Genomic DNA, 23,893 nt, shown 5'->3' with positions numbered 1-23,893 from the left:
ATTATTTTGAATTTTATTTCTTAATTTGAATTATTTTGCTTTGTAAACCCTGGAGTAATTCATGCCAGCCAAGAAACAGAGGGTGTTTTGTAAGTATGATGCTCTGCAGCAATCAAAACCAGCAACAACAAAATTTTTACTTCCTGCCTTCTTTATCTGAGCTTTCTTTCCTTCTCTCCCTATTGTCATTGACAGTCATTATCATATGCTTATCTCTGCATTTTTGGCAAGGCTGCTAGCAATCTCTGCTCTGTTCTAGTGTCTTCTCTTCTTGCATTACTCATAAATTCTCTCTTTTGTCTCTGTTACATATTTCATGTCAGTAGTGTTCAGGTATCCTTACAAGATTTTCTTTTTTTAAATGTTCCTCAAACTGTGTTGCTGAAAAACCTACCTTGGTAGATCAGTTGGAATAAAGCAGGAACTCTTTAGATAGTGAGTTATTCAGCAATCCCATTTTTTAAACCAAATCATGTGAAGAAATTGTTGAGTAAAGAAGAGAACTATAAGCAATTAAGCCAATTGTTTAGCTGTACGTATTAGGGTTTTGTTCAATCTTTACTTATTTGTTCTTGCTCTGCTGCAAAAAAAAGGCCTTTGATGCTAACTGATTGTTTATTTCAAATGTAATAATATGTGCAGGAACTGGGGAATTTTACTCTTAGTCATCTGAATACTTAAAATCTCGGTTTTAAGCCTAGCAGTAAATACCTAATCCTTAAAACTGAATACCAAACTAGAAAATAAAACTTATCTTTTGTAAAGGCTCAAAAGGAAGGGAAAGTAAAAGAACTGAAGCTCGGGGTCTTTTTCTTTACTACTTTTTTTTTTTTTTTTAATTTTTATTTCTAATTAAAAAAAAAAAGTTCTCTGACAAAGATCAGTCTGAGGGTGTTTTTGTATTTCAAAACACTCTGACAAAAGAATGGCCACGTTGACTGCGAGGAACCACTGAAGGTGACTTGGTTGTTTCAGTCAATACTCAAATATATACATTTTTTAAAAACTGGTGTTTAAACCCATGTTATTCATGGATGCTTTTCCATCTAGGTGTCTCATAGTCTCATATTCAGATGTCATTTTAAGTGCTTCATGAAGACATTAAAAAAAAAAAAAGGAAGAAAAAGATTGACAGTACCTAAAGCTCTGCAGTCCTTTGGAACTTGCTGCCTACGTTCAAAAGGCATTTTTTATATTCATTTTAAATATTGATGAGGTGTTTGGGAACTCAAAAAGACATGATTTTAGGGGCTCAATGGCTTAGTTCATGTTTTATTTTTTCTTAATGCAAAATGTCCCTCCAAAGATGCTTTTGGTTTGGTGCAGGAAAATAATGCCTTCATTGCAAGTTTGTGAAAAAGTTCTCCGCATGGAAAAAGTAAATGACTTCTATTTATTTAAAAATAAATAAAAATGGTTAAATTCATGAAAGAAGAAAACTGAATTCTGCCTCCAGTTGTCAAATTTTTTGGTGACTGAATCTTGTTTTTACGTAGAGATGGCAAATGATGCTTTATTTGATAGCAGACCACAGAAGGTCAAATAATTATAAGGAAAATTATAATTTTCAGAAATCACAATTATATGTCAGAAAAGATTTATATATGTAAAGTATATATCCAATGCTTAACTTAAGGCATGCCATGTGCAGCTTTATTTATTGAATGGTCTTGCATCTTTCTCGTTATATCTAACTTTTCTAATTGTTCTGTTTCTTCGTAACTACTTCTAAATGTGCTTTGAAGTGTGATTTTTGTTTTCTTCTTCTAATGGAAAATTCTTCTAGGTTTTCTTAATGTACTCTGGAGGCAGCAGCTATAAAAATGGAAATTCATGATGATTCTCCATGCCTCTAAGCAAAAGATGGATCACATAGCAGGAGCTATTAATTTAGCCAGTGGCAAAGATGGAGTTGCATATTGTTTTTTTTCTTCTCCTGACCTTACAGGGGGTTCGTAGATCGAGTGCATCATGTTTTGCCTGTCAGATAAGTTGGCTTCTTTGGGTCTAACCCATCAGGTTGGAGAGGAGGAGGAGCTGTGCTGCTCCCAGCCAGGCTCCTGGCAGCAGTTTGTTCAGTGACTGTGACTGATGGAAAGGCTCAATTAAGTTGTCAAAAAGAATGAAAATCACAACTTCTATTTAGTTTGCATTCAAACTTACCTGCTCTTAGCATCTCTGCCTGGTGTTTGTGTTAGAATATAATGTCAGCTTCCAGTGGAGCTGGTTTTATTTGTTTACAGTATGTACTTACAAAAGTGGATGCTGAACAGGAGAGATCTTATATATGTATGAAATAGTAGGTATTAGCAGTTGTCCTCTACCAAATTGTCAGACCTATTCTTTGTTATGTGTCAGCCCAACTGATTTTTTTTTTAACAGACTCCATTTGCTGCTGTAGTTATTATGTTACTTTGAACAATTGGTGCTAATAATACCATTGAAAAACAGCACTTTAAAAGCACTTTACAGCTCCTTTCCACTTGTGCTGGACAAGTATCTTAATTTACGGTGAACTGTAAGACCAACCTGCCAGATTTGCTCTTCCAGTGACTTTTTTTCCCCTCTTCAAACAAAATAAAATAAAAATATATCCTGCTTTTTTGGGATGTTGATTAATGACCAGAAATTCATGGAGTTTTTTTTTTTTAACCACCTTTTGTGCCTTCTTTTGTGTATGCACAAATAAACATAATGGCTGCGTGTCGTGGTTTAACCGGGCCGGCAGCTAAACACCACACAGCCGTTCGCTCACTCTCCCCTCTCCCTCTCTGGGATAGGGGAGAGAAAAGGGAAAGTGAAGCCCATGAGCTGATATAAAGACAGTTTATTAAGACAGGAAAATAATAATAATAATAATGATAATAATAATAATAACGATAATAACAATAACAATAATGATGATAATAGTACAACTACTAATAATGTGTACAAACAAGTGATGCACAATGCAATTGCTCACCACCCGCTGACCGATGCCCAGCCTACCCCCGAGCAGTCCGGCCCTCTCCCCCCGGCTAGCCACCCCTATATATTGTTTAGTATGATGTCAGATGGTATGGAATACCCCTTTGGCTAGTTTGGGTCAGCTGTCCTGGGTCTGTCCCCTCCCAGCTCTTACTGCACCCCCAGCCTGCCCGTTGACAGGACAGAGCAAGAAGCTGAGATGTCCTTGGCTTAGTGTAAGCACTGCTCTGCAACAATTAAACCATTGGGGTGTTATCAGCACTCTTCTCATCCTAAGCCAAAATATAGCATTCTACCAGCTACTAGGAAGAAAATTAACTCTGTCCTAACTGAAACCAGGACATTGTGTTACTGTGGCTTTATGTGGTCTTGATCTATGCTGTTAAGTGTGATTTTAGCCCATTGTAGAAGTGTATTGAAATGCATTAACTTAACTCAAATTAGCAAAATGGCAGTGTGGATGTGTTCCAGTGTTACAGTTCATGCTCTTATTTAAAAGCTCCAGTCTGCTTCCTGTTTCTATCAGTACATCCAGAAAGTACACCTATCCCTACCAACAGTAGTCAGGCATCTCCATGATCTAGCAAATAGCTGCTGTAGGCCAAGAAATGTTCCAGCAATTAAATTTTATACTAAATGTTGCCTTTGCTAGCATGCATGATATAACTTACATATGCCTACTGTCTGCCTTCTGTTTAAGGCTGACCATGTAATGGTGATAGCAGATGAAGTTGTATTCATTTTTGGGTCCCTGGCGACAAGGATATTATTTTGATAAAGCACGTGCATTGATGAGAAACGAAGCTAAGGGAACTGGGGCTGTTTAGTCTGGAGAAGAGGAGGCCAAGGGGAGAGCTCATTGCTCTCTACGACTACCTGAAAGGAGGTTGCAGCAAGGATGGTGTTATTCTCTTTTCTCGCATGATGAGTGATAGGACGTAAGGAAGTGATCTCAAGTTGTGCCAGGAGAGGTTTAGATTGTATTTAGGAAGGATTTATTCATGGAGAGGGTGACCAAGCATTGGAATGGGATTTCCAGGAGATGTGGTGGAGTCCTCATCCCTGGATGTATTTGTGACGTGTAGACATGACACAAAGGGACGTGGTTTAGTGATGGAACTCAGTAGTTCATGGTGACTGAACTTGGTGGTCTTGAAGGCCTTTTCCAACCCAGGTGATTATAGGATTCCAATTTCTATATGAAATAGAAAGGACACTTTAAATACAATAACAATAATGACCATAATAAAAAAGTATCTACATATCTACTAATGGAGAAGTACAGTTGCATATAATTTCTCTCTACAGCATTGTTTGTATGAGCTATAAAATGGGTTTTATAGAAGAAGATAGATATATTTTTAAATGTTTATTTTTGTTTGTGCTTGTTGGACTGGAAAATTAAAATATGAGTCTTCTAAGTTTTTTCTAAACAAAGAAACTAAACAGGTACTTGAGAGACAGATTCTGTTAGAATTTGATCAAAGCTAAGAAAATTAGGAATTCTGGTTTCATGTCACCACTCCCTCAATACCATTTTGTTTGGGAAATTAGCTGGTACAAGGACAGGAGATGCTGTTCCTGTGCTGTTCCAATTTGACCAGTCTTTGTCTGGTGTGTGATTCCTCAGATAACAGTATGTCAGAATTCAAAATACTTCTAATAACTTTGTTGCATTGAAAGACGGATGGCATCAGAATAGTAACTTGTTTCAAAATGTTTTCTTCTCTGTTTCATGAGATCATACTTTAATTCTCATACATGTGCACAAACTTCAGAAAATTGTGTGTATGTATATATACATGTATGTATATGTATATATGTGTATGTGTACATATAAACATCTTTTTTTTTTTTTTTTTTTTGTGGGCAGGTTGTGCACAGATGATAATCCCTGGGTGAAACTGGGGACTGCTATGCTACAGAGATGCCCAGCTGAGGAAAAGGAGAGCACGGGAAATGAAATTTTGAAAATCTGCCGTTCTTTGTATGACACTAAGCACATGCTCCCTGCTGAGGTAAGTTTTAACGTTGATTGTCGTGGATATGAGTCCTGTTTTGCAGTCCCAGTGCAAGACAATGTTGCCATGCTGTATCAAGTCCAGTGGAGAGCCAGCAGGATGATCAGGATGCTGATACGCAATACATAGAGAGTGGCTGAGAGAATTGGGTTGATTCCATCTTAAGAAGAGATGGTAGAGGGAGATCATATTGCTGTTTTTAAATATGTGGAAGAGAAAACATGTAGAGGAGGCAGAGACAGTTTCTTTTTAGTGATTAAATGAAAGGCAGGAGAGATAACTTGCAACCTAAAAACTGTTTATCTACAAGGAATAGTTTTTCTCCACTGAAGTGGTGAAACACTGGAACATGCGATTGCCTGGAGAAGACATGGATTCTTCATCCTTGGAAATATTCAGAACTTGGCTGGATCACATCATGGGCAATTTGATCTTGTCAGGCTGGCTTTGAATTAGGAGCTAGTTAGATTATATGACCTTTAGAGGTCTGTTCCAGTGTAAATTCTTTGAAGTATTTGTAGAAAGGCTTTAATAATGCATTGCTATTGAAATCAGTATGGCTAAAGCTGTTCATTAAATAGTGAGTAATTTTCTCTCTTATAAATGTATAACGGTTTAGCGAGGAATCCTTGAAAATGTGTTGGCGATAAAAATTTATATACAAACAATTACTTTGTAATAACCGTGTGATATTCTGTCTTGCTCTACTATGTAAGTATACTTCCATACAAGCATCTCTACAATTATTGAAGTGTTTTGTACATAAATATTGTATACTAATCAAGACAGGCTTGAGAAATGCTTAATAAACTTCACACAACTTTAGAGTAGTCCTGTGCATATTTTACTAGGCTCATTAATCGCTTATAATCTTCTTCGTGCAATCACAATCTTTGCTAGAGAAAACAGCTAATGTTAAGACCAGAAGCAGAACAGAAGAGACAGATTCTATTTAAAATAAATGGGAAGGGGTGGGCTGTGCTTTTTTTTTTCAATAGTTAGACTGATTTCAGTTCAAAATCTGTGTAAAACATGACTCCAGAAGGTGTCAGTAATCTGAAAGGTTGCATTATTAATTCACTGGCTTCACCAAAACTTTTGGTTGAAGACAGGTGTCTATAACTTTGAGACTGGTGTTAAGTGTACATGTATGTAGCTTTTCTTTACAGGATTGAGTGATGCATCGTAGCATGATCTTACACGTCCATAAGAGTAGTCAAAAGTTGCCAAAGTAGGCTAACTCACTTTAGTGAATGAGGAAGACAAATCCCCCTGAAGGTCATCATCTTATAGCAGTCAGTTTACCAAGAGTTCTGCTCAAGAGTGGGTTGTAGTTTTCTCACATTTCTTAATTAAGTGAACTTTTTCTTGAATTCCATAACAAGACCATTATTTATTCACTGTTTTGATGTTGTTTGACAGCTTTAGTTAGAGGTGCCTTGTTTTTTAAAGATAGAGTATTGGAAGAACCCTACCTATGGGTGTGAATATATACAGATGCAGTATAAAGATTCATTACTAGTAAAAGTTATGTAATGTTTGAGGACCAGACTAGCTTTACCAATTTAACATACCTTTTTTGGCTAGAATGTTGTACAGCAACAGAAGTTGCACCATAATGTTTGATTGTACTGTTACCTACAAATACAGGCTGTACTGTTTTAAGTCTCTTCTTGGGAAGAAGGGTAATGACATGGGTGAATTTAAGTAACTTATTTATACACACAGCTACAGTGCTTAAGCGCTGTACACTTAAGTGTACAGTACGTTGAGCTTGCATGGCTATATAAGATGAAAACCTGATTGCTGACAAATAACCTATTTAGATGACTTCATATTTCAATAAATCTGAAGTCATACAATTAAGAGGAGAGAGCTAGAATGATGGAATTCTAAAAACATTTTATCACCATGGATAACATTTGCCATTCCGAAATGCAAAAGTTGTGATGGAAAATAACATTTAACTTCAAGTCATGATGGTCTAGAAAAACTTTCCTTAGATGTAGATTTCATCAGAAAGCACTCTTGTTCTTTATCCTTCCTCCTGCTGGTCTTTCTAGTTTATTTACAGCCAAGATCTTTTTTAATGTTTTCTGGGGAATTGCATAGCTTTAATCTTTGCATCTATATATGTGGATTTTTTGTTTGGTTGGTTTTATTTGCATTATTCAGTGGATGGACTTTTTCATTCGTCTTTGTTCAAATAAGCACTGTTTTACTTGCTTAGAGTGCACATCTGTTTGGACTATCTGACATCTCCTGCACTGCCTGATAAATCTCTTTAGAAAGGGGCAAATTCTTCTTCCCCCTAGTAAGTGTTAAAGTGCAACTCCTCTGAATATCTTGTGTTTTTCTATCAACCTGTAGGTCAGGTGTCAGTTAACACAAACACTTAAGTAGAAGAATGCATCTAGTCTCTTGTAATTTCTGGGGTTTTGGTGGCCATAAGATGCTTATCTTGTAGAATAATACAGCAGTCGATTTTCTTTTTTTTTCCCTTCTATTTTTGCAGCTAGTTATTCATGCTTTTTATATATGAATTTACTTTGTATGTTTTTCTTCATTCGCAGTTGTCTCTGACCATTTTGTTTAGGTAATTTTGAATTTAAATGCTAGCCTTTGAGTCTCTTTACACAATACTGTTTGTACTCATTATCCAGCCATTTGAGCCATCCATGAAAACACTGAGTAATAGCGGACCCAAAGCAGACTCCAATGCAATTCATTTGTTATGCCTCACTGGTGTTACAGTGAACCATCAATAGCTGCATAACTAGTTAGGAAGCAAATGTTTCTTTACAAAAGTTTCAGCTACATCACGGTAATCTGGATTTTGATTTAGGACTTCCCTTGTCCCTCACAGGTAACATCATGTGACCTCAAAGTGCAGCCTCTCACAGCAGACAGAATGATACTAGAGTGCTTTCCAGTGCTATTGCAGAGAGAAAAGTTGTTTGTGTTGCTCTTTGAAAGTGCTCAGAATGTTGGCTTGTTGCATAGGTTGGATTTCCAATTCCTGCCCAAATCAGCAGTGCAGTCATTTGTACAAGACATACTAAGAGATGGTTTTACTATTCGGACAGTTTTCTCTGCTTGGCACATAGTCGTGTCACTTCAGTTGGAAAAAGGGATGAAGGCCGCTGCAAGGGTTTGCAAATTGGACCACACCGTCATAGACCTTATTTCCCTAGTTTCTCTGACAGTGTTTCAGTGTGACATCTTTGAAGTCTTGCCAAGATAAAAGTATACCATAGCAATTGCTTTATTCCTAACTATTAGACCTGTTGCTAGGACCCATAGGAAGATTTTCCTATGAGTTTTTTATGTTTGATTTTTCATTGTATGTTTTGATGGTTTTCACGGGCTTGATGTCTGAGAAGTCTACAATTCCTTTGCCTCTTGCACATCTTTATTCCATGTCTAAAGGGCAGGCTGCCTTTCTCTTTTCCAGTCTTCTGTAACCATTCTTGTTCTCAAGAGTGGTATTTTTTAACTTGATTTATTATTTCTGTAGATCCTTTGAGATAAATTCTTGAGTCCCAGAAAAAATAATATATATTATTAATTCTAGACTAAATTTTCAATGCTGAAGTTTCACCTGTTGTAATTGTCAACTGTTATTGTTCATTTGGTTGAGATCTTTTAATAAGAATTAAAGCAAGAAAGATATTTCCTTTTCTTGAATTTTCATTACTGGCTTTTGCATAGCAGTATGTCATTAATCATGATGTCATGTCATAAGAGTACCAGGGAAATGGAGGCAGTGCAGTCTCACCAGAAGGTTAGAGAGATCAAGTGCAGATTAGTGGATAAGAAGCGCAAGTCTCCATAAACAGCTAGTGAACTAGTGAGAATATAATGCCCTGTTAGCATAGCTGCATTTTGAGATGATGCTGCGAAAAGAGGGGCAAAAGAGAGAGCCTTACAAAAGTTGGTGTACAGATGAACCTGAAAGGGGAAGACTGAAAGAGTGCAGTATATTACCTTATCAGAGATTGAGAGGTTGATTTTATTTTGTTGTATGGGTATTTTTAGAGGGAGCAGAAGCTAATAAAATGCTCTTTTGATTTACAAAGAAATGTGTAAAATGAAACATAACAATTGTTGGAATATACTTTTCCTTAGAGAGAAATGATGAATTATCTATATTTGAACATTTTTTGTAGGTAAGACTGGATATCTGCTGTCTCCTAGACTCAAAATGAGGCACAGAGTTACTAAAGTCATATGACTGGTAACTACCTGAAATCTAACTACCTTTGGCTTAAAAATTTGCTAGCGTAAGGTAAATCTAAGTTGATTGAATAGCTAAACATTTTCTTCTGTTGAGGCCTTTATGCCTCTGTTACAAACAAAGCAGATTGCTTTAGAAAATATCCCATTAGAATGTATAACCAGTACTAGGACATAATCTTGAAGCATCTAAGAAGCAAACAAAACAGTGGCATGTCATCTGAGTGAAATGTTATTGCTTTGAAAATAAGAAAGTTAATATCTGTATTATTGCATTTGCTTGCTGAGTGATGTAATTTTCTTTATTTTAAAGAAGTGCAATGAGATAGCAAATAGATTCAACATCTGCACCATTGGTCTCCCTGATGTGTTGCTTTAAACTTGTACTGTACCTGATTCCCTTTTCTTCCTCACACAACCAAAAAATATGATTTGGGGTTCTTTTAGAGCCTTTTTATAGTTACGGGTTATTTCTAATGACACTGTTTCTCCATTTAGTTTTGAGAGGCTTTCAGGCAGAAAACGTTACCAAGTATGGTAAAATTGCTGTTTTGTTCAGGTTGTGTATCTTATGACTCAGAAATTATTTTTCTGAACATAAGCTGCATTTATTGCCATGGATACACCTTTTCAAGAACAGACTTGTAGAGTGAGTGAATCTCTAACTTTGCATTCAGTAGGTTTGCTGGTATGTCAAGCATACTGCTCAAAAGAAACACAGTATAATACGAAATTATCAAAAGTTTAATGAGCATATGACTGATCAGACAAAGTTTTAGTGTATTTTTTTAATCTTCTTTTTCCTTGATCCTATATTCTTATTCCTTGATCCCTTACTGAAAACATTAATCATCAGTAGCAGCAGAATATAGGTTTAAAGGAACAAATCTGGGTAAGAGAACAAGCATTGCATGAGTGATGCAGAGCTCAGTGCAGTATAATTTATCCTGCTCACTGCTGTTTCTTGAAGGTATACATTTAGAAGAGGCTGAGCAAAGTGCAGCTAAGAAGTTTCGTGTACCAAGTGAGGCCAGGTGATTGTGAAGTACATGACTGTCAAAACCTTTAACATCTTTGTCTTTGAATAGCAGCTGTGACTCTAAAAGCCTGGAAATTAAAACCGTGCTGCTAAAAGTGTGATTGTATTTCAGTCTTCAAATTGTTATACTTACCATTAAACTTCAAAAGATTTCTAAAAATGGTTTGCATTCCCTCAAAGTAATATTTAGCTGATGAAATCCTTTGGCAATTGATGTTTTTTAAGTGTTGCAGTGAAACAAAGAGCCCCTGGAAGATTTGGATGCCATTTGCAAGGTGACAGTGCTATGTAATACTCAGTGTAAGCACTCAGCGTAAGTTGTCCCGAACACAGGACATGTCTGCTGGATCTCAGAGGAAAGTGGCTGTTAGAACAAAATCACTGGGGAAAAAAAAAAGGCGGGGGGAAGTCATCAGTTTGTTAGTCTAAATGCTTTTTGATGTATAAATAAATAATTGCCATGTTAAGGAAAAACAAAAAGACAAGTTACTTGTAGGGTTTTTATTTGTTTGTTTGAGTTTTTGTTTTGTTTTTAAACTAAAATTCAAATTAAAGATTTGGAAACACATAGGTTTTTTTTGTTTGTTTGTTTGCATTTAAATATGTACTTTTTTGCTGCATCAGCTTTATGATGCTAAATTTGTGTTCAATTATAAAAATGAGAAGTTATATGAAAGAGGGAAAGGTAAATTACTATGCTTTCATCACGTGTAAAAGTTTGTATAAAGTTTGAAATTGTTTTTGAAACAGAACTTTATGGTGTTGCACTTCGGTATGTACTGTTATTTCCTCTTTGTTTTGTTCCACATTTATGATTGTATAATTGAGTTACAGAAGTATCACAGGTGTTTGTTAAACTTCTTTCTGTGCTTTGCAGTATTTCACTAAGCACAAATATATGAGTCCCAGAGAGGGCTGTGATTGCTTTGTTTCTCTTTCAGTGAAACTCTGGGTTCTAATGGTGATTCAGTGCCTCATCTTAATGTAACAAAGACTCAACTTAAAACCCTGTATTCCACTTTTTTTTTTTTTTGTTATAAATTTATCTGTTCAAGTTTCCAAAGACTTATTTCCATCAGGGACTTCATTTGTTTTAGAAGTTAGGTTTTCATTCTTCATTTGACACAGAATTTTCATAAATTTTAGCTTGAGTGATGATGTTAATATCTCCAGAGATCTTGCTGAATGAGTTTACTTTTATTTTCAGTGTATAAAAGAATTATGTTTGTTGCTGCTTAACCAGTCCCTTTTGCTGCCATCCCTGAAACTGCTGGTGGAAAGCAAAGATCAAGATCTTCATGCTGTGGCACTGGAGCAGATAACAACTGTTGCTAAGGTATGAGCAGTTGAATTAATTAGCTTTCAGAGTTTAAGGTAATAAATTAGCTCTTTTATCTTCATATTAGTAAGCAGAGACTATCGAGACCCTTATTATTAGGATTTTCTACAGCTATTGTGTACGCTGAGCAGTAACACAGGGCTTGTAAGATCTTTTCTATATACTTGAGGTGATTAAAACTGACAGCATTTTCTTTAAATTACCTAGTGTGTTATTGTAAGTCAATGTGATGGAAAAGAAACAACCATGTTATATGAAATAGATTGCTATCTCAGTGTATCTATTATTGCACTTTATTATTTTTTTGTAAGTGATAAAAGTACAAATGAGTTAGCATGTCTCTGACAATCTTGGCATTGTTCATGTACACATTGTAAGCTGCTAACATTTTTTGTTTTGTAGAAGGGATGAAATACATATTTGGGGATTTTAGTCGATTCTAAGCATGTTTTTACTTAATACTGCAACAGAGTTTCTGGAAGAAAAAAAGCTAAATAATACCTCTTCTTTGGACAAGAACTGCTATACATTACTATGTATTTTCAATTGTTGTAGAAAGTTATACAATTGTTCCCCTCCTTCCCCCACCCCGGTGAAATGAAAGCTAGTCTTTTAGAAAGAAAAATCAATTGTTTGCATGTTTTGTTTTTTGTTTTTGTTTTTGGTCTCCTGAGAACTGAGGTGGGTTTAAAACTTCTAACTTCTAAATGAACTTCTGTGCATGTACAACCTGAAAGACTTTCTTGGATTTTGTTAGCCATGGTTGTGCAGTACAGCTATCTACTTACTGCAAAAGAGAAGGAATGGCTTTCCTTTCTTGCTGGATAACTGCGTTGAAGGTCCCCATATAATGTTTATTTATTTAGAAAAAACACATCTCCAATATTTTTGAATTCTGTACTGTCTCTTAGGGAGCTCTTAGTTGTATATTGCAATATAAAATAATAATTGAGGTAAAATTTCCAGTATGCTACTTCAAAATAAAACTGCCTTTACAGAAACAGGAATGAAAACTTGTACATGTTTTTAAAATAAGCATCCTCAAAACGCAAAAGCTTTAAAAATGCAATGTGTTGGAATGCAGATTGAAAATGTACCTTTTTTCTGAGATTAAAAGTATGCAAACTTTCCTCCATTTCTGAAGGAACGTTCTCCAGCAGGCTCTGTGTTCCAGTTATATGTGTTGCAACAAGTTTTTAGATTCTCTGGTTACAACAAACAGTGCTGTCCAATCCTGTAGTTTGACACCATCCCCTGTTTCCTAGGAAAGATATGAAAAGAAAAGCAATCCTGCTTTTCCCAGGATTCTACTGTAAGTCTCTCATCCTCTCTTGGTTTTATCTGCTTCTCTTCAGGGGGTCTCCAGAACCTGTCAGAGAAGTAATGAATCTGAAAGTATTGTCTTCATCTCAGATGTTGCTAATTTACCTTCAAAAGTTCCGTTATTGAAACGGATGGAGCACTAGCTTTGTGGAACATAAATGGACATTTAAAGTGTTTGCAGAGAAGGCAGCAGGGCGTGTTACATGTATTACACATCTGCTTGTATCAAAATGTGAATATTGTAATTAACATCCAGTATGATGTTAATCCAGTATGAATTGGAAGTATTTCCTAGTTGAGGCTGTCGTTCTAAGGAAAGAACCACAGGTTTTTGTGAAGCTGGTCCTATTCCCAGTTCTTTATACAAATGAAACACAACATGTCTGATTTTTCCACAAAAGATACCTTTCTAACCACCAAAGCAGTGGATTATCATTAGCATATTAATAGTTTAATTTTCACACCTACAGTTGTACATTTTGGTCTGCAAAACAATTTTTTTAAACTGTTTTTAAACAAGATGATCTTATAGAAAAGGAGCTGGAGATCAGATATATGCATGCACTTTCTCATCTATATGTTCTGTTAACCTTTTAAAATTGACTTTTTTGTTAACAGTTGAAAGCTGCTGAGTTAGTGATTAGCTCTCAAACTTCCCAGCAGGAATTTATGTCCGAGTACATTTTATTTAACTACTTTTAAAGCCCAGTGCTGTGCAGTAGCACTTTCTGAATGGCTGCTGATTGTATTGCTATCTTAACCGGCCTTTTCTTTCCAGTGTGCTGTGGCTTTTAATTTTCTACAGTTTGGGTTGATTATATTATATTGAAGTTTTAGAGCCAGGAACCATATTAACTTCTTACTAATATAAAACACTCACTACACCTATGCATTCCTAAAATAATGTTCTTTTTGGCCTTCTTATGTGAGAGGCACTTTGAAAAACTATTCCTATTTTTTCTTCCAAAATCAGTATTAATTTGAGCATATACTTCTACACCAGTGCTCCATAACCTAGAATTTTCAGCGCATTTAGCTTCGGTCTAGTATTTCATCATAAGTTAATGAAAATGTAACTTGATTTCATACCATAAGGCATAGTGTTTAGCCAGTACCTTGAATGTGAGATTCACCACCAGTGTTAGAAAAGCAACTAGCACAGAAGAGTGCCCTGCTGAATTTTAGAGCATGGTGGTTTCTTGGATGGTTTAGAAATTACCTCTTATTCCTTGATTTATATGCATCTCTTATGATTACACTAGTTGGTAGTTTACCAACTAAAAGTGTGTATACTGCTTAGCTATGTCAATGTTTATTCAGTATAATTTTGTATGCATACTTTTTGCTTTTTAGCAACAGTAATAGAATTGTTAATGCTTCTTGTAGAATTTTTAATGAATTTTTCATGGGAAGCCCATTTCTGGTTACATTAAACAGGAAAAGGACAAATAACATCTGGCAAAGGGAAATCATAGCTATTGATTCCGCGACATAGCTTTAAAACAACTCACAGATATGGCTGTGAGAAAAATACAGCACTTGCTTGCTGATACAATGTATTAGTTAGCCATTTGTTGTATGTTGCTGACAGCTTTATGGATGTTTACAGTTAAAAGGATGATGCTGAAGTGCTGATACTAAGAATTGTATAGCTTTTGCCTGTAATAAAACAACCAGGATTTTGTGTAAGCTTTTTTGAAATTGCAGACATCTCTTTTTATTGTGCATCTTCTTATAAACTGCCATTTACCTCTTTTGGATAATAGAAATATCTGGTTTTTCTCTGTGGTGTGTGAAGAATTAAAAAAATGTAAAAAGTTTACTTAAATAAGCTTATTATTGCCAGTGGGATTTAGACTTTTCCCTTAAGAATCAGATTATTTTTTTATTTTTGAGAAGGGTTGGCGGTTCACTTGACTATCTTTCATAGATCAAGACTGATGTTTTTACTTCTGACAGAGAAACTAAGTGTTCTGCTACCTGTTGGTAGGTAAAATGGAAGTTGACGTGATCAATAAATACTACTTTAACAGAAAGTAGGACTAGAAAATGTTTTTAGTTAATCTAAAATAATATTTTATTTCAGTTTATATCCTGTATTTTCAATATTGAAGTGCTAAGACTGCCTTTTAAAAAATTAATGTTTGAAATTAATTTCCAGTTATTTCTTCACAGTCTTGTTCCATGTATGGCTGCTCACTTTGTGTGGCTTACCTTTTAAAAGAAACCTTGTAAAATTATGCATTTAAAACCTAACAGTAATGTCTCTGTCCTTCACTTGTCTAGTTGTTTTTAGATCTTGTAATTTTCTTACCCCCTTACTTATTTGTCCTGCAGCCATGCAGACTCCATCCAGGAACAAAATGAAAAGCATTTTTACCTCCACTAGTAATGTAGAGCTAATACTCAAGCAAATGGCCGGTTCAGTTCTTTTTAGCTGTTATGTTATCAACAGCTCTTATTTTTCCATTAGTATCCATATTTCATAGTGCATGGGTTTGGTAATGCATAAGTTATGGATGACACATTTCCTGTTGCTAGTACCAGACTCTCTAGACATAAAAAATGCTGACAGGGAATTGTCCGGACTCTGACTTGTCCTTTACTGAAGCAGGCAAACCTTCTGTCCTGTTCTTGCTTATCTAAAGTCATCAATGCAGAGAGATTTCTTTCAAATATACTATGTACTATCAAATATAGATACAATATCCATGTAGACTGTAATAGCTACCAGTAGAAATACTGGATACTTACATGAGATGTAGTGTTGGTCCTGGGAGTGGAGTCACATTATTTTTTTCACTCAAATTTTCAGAATCCTCAGTGATTTACTAGTAGAGCTTCTTTAGATGCCTCAAGTTGCTATTCCTAGTACGTCAAAAGAGCTGTCACCTTTGGTAGAGCTGATTTTCACCTACCTGTTTAGCACAAAAGGTTGTTTAAAACATGCAGACTCCCTGCCTCTGCTTGCCCAGGGGAGCTGCTGTCTTGGTGGAGCTGAGGGCCTCGAGCCTGAGCCCATTTGCAGTTGGTAACATCATTTGTGCTGATGGCAAAGCCCCAGGCAGGCACGCTTAAACCTTCCTAATTATACACTGACAACACCAAGTTCAGCGTAAGACACAAACTGACATTGTGATTCAGAAATACTGCAGTCAGCGTAGGGGGTAAATACAGGTTGTACAACTGCTTCTTTTTCAGATCATTTGCCAAGGGTGTTTCAGAAACAGCTTGAATGTGTCCTCCCTAAGAGTCTGGGATGAAGCTCCTCCCGCTCCTGCTGAGGATATGCAGAAAGAAATTAAGACTTGTGGTGAAAGGAGCGCACGTGGTCCTCACTTCTGTGCTTGTTGAGGGCAGCCCTGCTGGGATGTGATTTTTCATGAGCAGATGCAGACTCTTTTATAAATTTTGCATTAAAGAGACATTTGATAAAATGTACAAACCCTGTTTGAAGCAGATTGCTGTAGCACTGCAGTGGCAGAAATGATCAGTGCATCTGTTGCAATCCTCTTTCTATGTGGTCTCTGGCTTCTTAGATATATATGCACCTCTGTAGCTGGGAACTGCATTGATCGTCAGTCTAAAGTGAGCTAGTCATCAGAAGTAGCACTTGAATGCCTATGTCTTTAATGTAGATATCAGCCAATACCTAAATAGGTACCCATGTCAAGGAAAAAAGTCAGGATTTCCTCTCCTTAGCATAAGTATCCCCATTAGTTCTTTTCCCTGTACATATGCACAGTGTATGTGTGGGCATCACACTAAGTCAGCACTGTCAAATCCTACTGAAGGAGAAATGGATATGAAAAAGAGAAACATCTACAATTTAAGCCTTCCAAAAGTAAAAGGTTTTACACTAATGAAAAATTCAGCACCCTCAGCGTGGAAATCTGGATAGATGCAGTGATTTTTCTCCATCACATATACTGTGAGTTTGTCATCGTTGTTGTTTATGGTTTATTCACATGTTCACACAAGATGGAAAGTGGCTGTGAATTCATTTCACAGAAGATACCTGCACCTGCAAGACTTGCTTAAACTGCAGTCAGCTGCATTCCACATCACTGGAATAGTGTTTATGGGGAATTGGCTATAACCTGCTGGAACCAGTGTTTTAAGACTCACTTAGGATCTTGGGATGGTAAGGACATGCGTATGCAGGCAGATCAGAAGCGATTCATTAATAAGACCCTCCTTTGCTTGCTGTTCAGAAAAAACAAACAAACAAACAAACAAACAAAAAAAACATCTTTTTAATACTAGGGTGCTAGGGTGGCACAGTTGCTTTTTACTAATTGTCTTAACTGAGTTTACTCTCTTGTTTACAAGTCATGTCAAAAGGGTTAGTTTGAAAAAGAAGAGACAGTAAAAAACTTAAGACTCCATGTTTACCATAGGCAAATATTTGGTATGTATGCTAGGTGTACATTCTTGCAGCCAGCGTGTGCCAATCCATAGAACATTTCAAGTATAGTCAAAATGGTTAGCAAACAAAAATAACCTCTAATATCGTTATGAATTTATATGTAAAAATGTAAAATTTTGAAAATCTGAAGTCCATAGAGAATAGTGTCTTGGCTCCAACAGGGGAAATAATTACAAGTCTAATGAAGAATAAGAACAGGGGACATATATATCTTCTTGTTCTGGGTTGCTCTCGCAGCTTCCAGTTATTTTTGGCTGTATGTATTCATGTACTAAGTAACTGCTAGTAGTTTTCTCTCTCAGTTTTGTCCAGTTTCCCCTTTAAACATGGATGAGCTTTTACATTGTGCAGTATCATTTGCCAAAGAATTCAACAGTGTAATAAAAAGCTATTTTCTTTTATTTACTCTGAATCTGATTCTGTTAGGTTCACTTGATGCTTCATAATTCTTGTTTTATGAGGGAATGTTTAATCAGTCCCCATATACTTTAATGATGCTGATATCTGCTTATACTCTCTAAGGTTCTGCTTTTTTAGGTGGAGGAGTCCTAGATTTTTGAGTTCTTGAGCAAATACCATATTATAAACTCTATAGAGGAAATGGCCTCAAGTTGTGGCAGGGGAGGTTTAGGTTGGAAATCAGAAGACATTTCTTCTCAGGAAGGTTAGTCGGGCATTGGAATGGGTTGCCCAGGGAGGTGGTGGAGTCACTGTCCTTGGGGGTGTTTAAGGAAAGGTTGGACGTGGTGCTTAGGGACATGGTTTAGTGGGTGATATTGGTGGTAGGGGGATGGTTGGACCAGATGGTCTTGAATATCTTTTCCAACCTTAATGATTCTGTGATTCTATAATATATTTTTGCTTTAAAATGTATGTTGTGTCTATATTTTAAAGCAGTGCTTGCATTAATGTTTGTTCTAATTTAAAATAATCTTAAATATAGTTATAGAGTGCATTTATTTTTTTAAATCTTTTTATAGTTTTATCAAAATATGGCTGCTCAATATATAAGCTGTATTAATTGAGATTTTAAAATACACATTGATTCATTGACAGTCTTCGCATAGGTTTGGGTAAGTAATTTCCATGAGCACATTTTTTTATTTAAATACTGGCACGATCCAGAGTTGTAAAAGTGATAAAAACATATAGTCAAGTTTTTGCTGCATATTTTTATACAAATTTCTCATTAAACCTTGGCTTCTCTGCATTCCTCCCACTCCTGTCAGGCACCACTTAGATTTACCAAAGCAGTGCAGAACAGTCAGAGGCCTTGGCCCCAAGAAATGTGTTCAAAGGATCTGATTTAACACAATCATAAAATCGAAGTATGGTGTAGGTTGAAAGGGACCTTAAAGATCATCTAATTCCCGATCCCTGCCATGGGCAGGGACACCTCCCACCAGATCAGGTTGCCCAAAGCCCCATCCAGCCTAGCCTTGAACACCTCCAGGGGTGGGGCATCCACAGCTTCTCTGGGCAACGTGTGCCAGTGCCTCACCACCTCCAAGTGAAGAATTTCTTCCTAATATCTAATCTGAATCTCCACTGCTTTAGTTTATAGTCATTATCCTTGTCCTATCACCACATTCCCTGACAGAATGCCTCTCCTGCTTTTTTGTAGGCTCCCTTTATGTATTGGAAGGTCTCCCTGGAGCCTTCTCTTCTGCAGGCTGAACAACCACAACTCCCTCAGCCTGTCTTGATAGGAGAGGTGCTCCAGCCCTCTGACTGTCCTCTTTGCCCTCCTCTAGACTTGTTCTAGTAGATCCATGACCTCAGAGCCAAACACTCCAGATGGAGTCTCTTGAGAGCAGAGTAGAGAGGGAGAATCACCTCCCTCGCTGTGCTGGCCATGCTGCTTTTTATGCAGCTCAGGACATGGCTGGCTTTCTGGGCTGTTGCCTTCTTGTGTTTCCAGTCACCTGGAGACAAATACATTGCAAAGGCTTCCCCTTTCAGACCAGATTTTCAGACAGCCTTGAAGAGTCAGACAATTGTAAATGTTAATCAGTTTAAACCTACTGGACTATTCAATCTTAAGTGTGGGCTTCCAGACACAACCAAAAGTGTTTTGTGTGCTCTTTTGTTGTGTATAAAGGCACAATGATCTTGTTCATGTGTGAATACAGATGCATTGCTCTGCTTCTGTATTGCACGTGGACATCTTTATATTCATATGTAGCTCAGACGATTAATGGCTTTATGCTGAAAAAGATATTAGTTTCAGACTTGTCTCTCTCCAATTTGTAGGTTTTTGGCATACGAAATTGTACTAATCTATAGGACTTTTCATTAACTGAATAATAGCCTAAAAAAAAACCACTAATTCAAATCAGACCTCCCATCTGCCGTTAATCTCATTACTGTAATTATTGTTTGTGGTTTATGTCCATAAAAATAAATACTAAAGCGCTGGGTAAAGTTGCATTCTATGCGCTGATCAAGAATAGAGCATATGGAGCTCAGCAGTGGGGCAGAATACCTCTCCAGCCTCCCATTTCAGAAGAGATGAGGGCTGTTTTGATAATGGCTTATAGCACTGTGTGGTATGCTACACGATGCCAATGCCAGGATTTTTATTGTCTTCACAAGGAAAGCATCTCAGTAATTAACATGGAATAATTTTGAGGAACTTTTAAATAATGAAAGACAGAGTGGGCAACCTGAAGTATGCACAATTCTACATTCTACAATTGTTAGAACCATTCTGACTACTGGGTCTAGAACTCCTGTGCACCATTGCAGTTTAGCTTTGTAAACCATAAGGAGTTTATGTAACTAACCATGAAAATGCTGAAGACTTGGAGAAAATTGTTTAAGATTTCAGCCGTGATAAAGCCATTCTGTTTTTCTGGAAAACTTCTGAAGTTTGAAAGGAAGTAAAAATTATAAACTAAAAGGAATAATCATGTATTAATGGTAAATTAAAGGTGATAAATGCTTGTTGGGAGAATAGCCTCATCTGGCATCCTTTATTTGAGGCTTTGTGCTTGATTAAGTATAGTATCTTTTCATGCTATGATATTTCATATGTTGTCTTTTTCCTTTTTTAATTATATTTAATGTTGTGTAGAGTGAGTCTTTTCCAAAACTGAGCAACAAATCATTTTGTTTCTTATCACATATATGCTTTCAGTCATCATGCTTTCTCTTTTGCAGAAGAGAAACATATATTCATTAGTCTAAAATTATTTAGATACAATAAAGGCCTTTCTTCTAAAAGCATTTGTCATTACTTCAAAAGAAGTTCTTCTGAAGTTAGGGGCAGATTTCTCATTCTCAGGTTCAGATCCGCTTTCGTACAAGGAGCTACCTGATAGTTTCTTATGAACACTGTTCCTCCATATGCAAATGTAATATTGATTCCTCTAAATAAGTGCCAAAACTTGGGATTGCCAATCATTCAAGGGAAAGTTACATACCTGTTCTGACTTATGCCTTAAGGATCCTGTTTCTTTGACTACGTGTACAGGGAAACTGGAGAGAGTAGTTTCCCACATTAGACAGTCCATGTTAACTGGTGTGCGTGATCTCTCACAGTGTATGCGTCTGAGTAAGAAAGATATTTACCAGGAAGTTTGGTTTTCTGGACTGGTAGATCATAGTGATGTTTAATCTTCCTAATAAATAAATACTGCAAAATGTACTGTAAATTGATAGTTACATCTCACTGAGCAGCGGTAGTGAAAACTTCACAGAAGCGAGAACTGGGTTATAAGCAAGAAGTGCCTGTTACAATGTGCTCGTGGTAAAGGAGGGGGCAAGGTTTGCATGCTGTCTGTTACACATGAACAAGAGGAAGCAAAGCTCTGTGCTGTTTTAGCTTGCACTGAAACAGAGGCAAGGAAACTTTACATGTCTGAAGGCAAGGAAACTTTACATGTCTGAAAAGTATCAGGATTAAGTGCTTTGTGATGCTAATTAGATCGAAAATTGCTTGAATTCAATCATCAAATGTTAGTGTTGTGTCCTGTGGTAAGTCAACAGTTGTTGCTGAATTGGTCTTCAAGTAGTACCAAATCACAGGATTTTTATTACATGCTGGTATGTTAGTATGAGACATGTAAGACAATACATCATTGTTATAGAAAATGAAACAATGGCTAGACAGACAGACTTCTTTAAAACTGAAGAGTTGCTTTGTAAATATAGGGATTTAATTATTTTATTTGTAAGTTGATAGGATGCAGTCACGTTGACTATTGTCCACCACTTCTTTAGTCCTTTTTGTGTTACATGTATTGTTCTATTGCACTTCTTGAAGTGATATGACACCTAAGCTGATTAAAACACTACATTTCAAGAAACCTAGAAAAGACTTATATAGGACTTCCAAAATAAAGTGAAGTAGAATTTAATGTTTTCTGCAGTGTTATTTGTAAAACAATAGACCAGATTTTCAAGAGAATATGTGCTCTCATGTATCAAATAGCCTCTTTTTTTTTCTGAGACATCTAGGGTGTCTCACAGAAATAGCAACTGTGTGCACCAAATCTTTTTAAAAATACATTGTATTCTGAAAATCTAGACCTTGTTGTGAGTGCTGAAACTCTGGAAAATATGTTTGAGTCTGAGAATGTCGTCAGTATGGAATGTAATATAGTATATTAATGAAAATGACCAAAATGTAACGTATTCTGCTCTGACCTTCCTCAGGGTGTCCTTTTTAATATGGAGGTAGGTGGCGTGGTCCATTCAGCACTGGGGACTAAGAGCCTATGAAAACTCAATAAACCTTTTCATATAATTCTAGCTCCGTTACTAAATATTCTTATCCCTTAACTTCATGCAGGTCAAGTATATATACTAAAGCAATAGAGACTGCTAAAGATGCATCTTTACATATTCTGAAATATAGCAAGTATGTATTACTGTTATTAATCCATTCAAAGTACTCTATCATCTTGCTTTCAAGGTCACACTGTGCAGATAGAGCAGTCATGGCATGTTCTGGTTGATGGATGTATTGGGTAATTCATTTTTAATTACTATGGATTTTTCATTCTTCGTAGGTTGATGATTCCAGTTGTGATGCTGAACTACTTTCCTTGCTCCTCAATGCCAAGTTAGTGGTAAAGTGCATATCTACTGCCTTCTACCCTCACCTTATTGACCACTTGCTGGCTAACCAGGAAGAAGGAGGCTGGGATGTAGAGGAAGTAGCAAAACAACTTAAAGAAGCAGGGTTCAGTGCAGAGGCAGGGTCTCTCTTGATGTCTCACCGAGGAACTCATCCTGCACTCAGGACTTTTGCTACTGCTCTCCAGGCTATTCAGCATTGGATCTAAAAACGTTGGATTTATAGATTTCTCTGCCTTTCTTCTGGAGATATCTACAAAAGGGAGAATTTGTTGTTCCAGTAAAGTAACAAAGTTAGCTATCATTGCCTACATTTTGCAGAAAGTTCAAACAGCACACTAACGGTGGATTCCTATATACTTGTAATGTTTAAAAAAATATATTGGTGTAGACAGTGTAATTTTGTTACATACTAGCAAAACATTGCATACGATTAAAGTTTTCATAAAGGAGAAGAATGTTAAATGATTACACTGACATGTAAATGAAATGTTAATAATCTGACAGGTTATATACAATTTGTCTTAATTTCTGTAAGTAATTTACTTTTTGTCATAATGTAAAACTAATGTAAAAATACAAAGATATATGGAGCAAAAAATCAGAATGAAAATTAATTTCTGAGAATTTCAAAACCTTAAAATTTAGTATTGTGCAATGTTGTTGCCACAGCTTTTGTTTGCAATAAGTAAAATATTTTGCATTTATCGTCTCTCTTTTTCTCCTTCTTTTAGATAGCTAAATATTTTCTTTACCCACTTTTTCTGAAATTCCTTTCTCTTCTTAGTGATGTTTATTCATATGAACAAGCAGAAATTTTTTATGCTTGTGGACTGTCTTAGTTTTAGAAGTATTTTTCTCTACAATTAGGAAGCCCCATCTCAAATTTTCAATGTTTATTTATACCTATTATGAATGCACTTTTCAAATATTTCCAAGACATGACAATTTCCAAATGCCTTTCTATCTTAGTGAGTCAAAGGATTTCTGATTTGTTTTCTGCGTTTTTTTTATCAAGGGCATTGTCTGTTTATTACATTGTCTGTACTATAAGAAGGTTTTGAAGTTCCATGTGTTAATAGAAATTTCTTGTTAAAATGAATCTGTAAATCTTTAATTTTGTGCTCAGATCTAATTTTGATGTAATAATGCACAGAAACTTTAAGCACTGTAGGATCATAGTATAACACGTTGGAAGTGATATCCAGGGTTTCGACCTCCTCATTGAAAGAGTGTTAGTTTAATGTCAGAGCAGATCGCTCAGGGCTTTATTCAATCAAGTCTAAAAACCTCTAAGGGTGGAAACTGTGCAACTCTGTCCCAGGCAGGCTGTGTCCCCATGTTGAAAAGCTTTTTACATAATACCTTCTTGTTTAAAACTGTCTTGTTTCAGTACCTGCCAGTTGTCTCTCCTTCTCCCACCATGCATGTTGTGAAAAGCGTGGCTCCACTGGCTG

General features: G+C 36.3%; 1 protein-coding gene across 1 annotated transcript in view; it reads left to right on the top strand.

The window, feature by feature from the left end:
• NBAS (NBAS subunit of NRZ tethering complex) overlaps nucleotides 1-23,148 on the top strand; it is a 185,922-nt gene extending 162,774 nt beyond the window's left edge. Inside the window, exons 50-52 of the mRNA XM_032184498.1 lie at nucleotides 4,841-4,985; nucleotides 11,471-11,599; nucleotides 22,370-23,148. Coding sequence (XP_032040389.1) covers nucleotides 4,841-4,985; nucleotides 11,471-11,599; nucleotides 22,370-22,645 — 550 coding nt within the window. The 3' untranslated portion in view covers nucleotides 22,646-23,148. The remainder of the gene's footprint in view (nucleotides 1-4,840; nucleotides 4,986-11,470; nucleotides 11,600-22,369) is intronic.
• The last annotated feature ends 745 nt before the right edge of the window (nucleotides 23,149-23,893 follow it).

This window comes from Aythya fuligula, chromosome 3 (assembly GCF_009819795.1).
Source record: "Aythya fuligula isolate bAytFul2 chromosome 3, bAytFul2.pri, whole genome shotgun sequence".
Classification (NCBI taxonomy): domain Eukaryota; kingdom Metazoa; phylum Chordata; class Aves; order Anseriformes; family Anatidae; genus Aythya; species Aythya fuligula.
The sequence above is the reverse complement of the archived record's forward strand: the minus strand, read 5'-3'. Positions and strand labels throughout refer to the sequence as shown.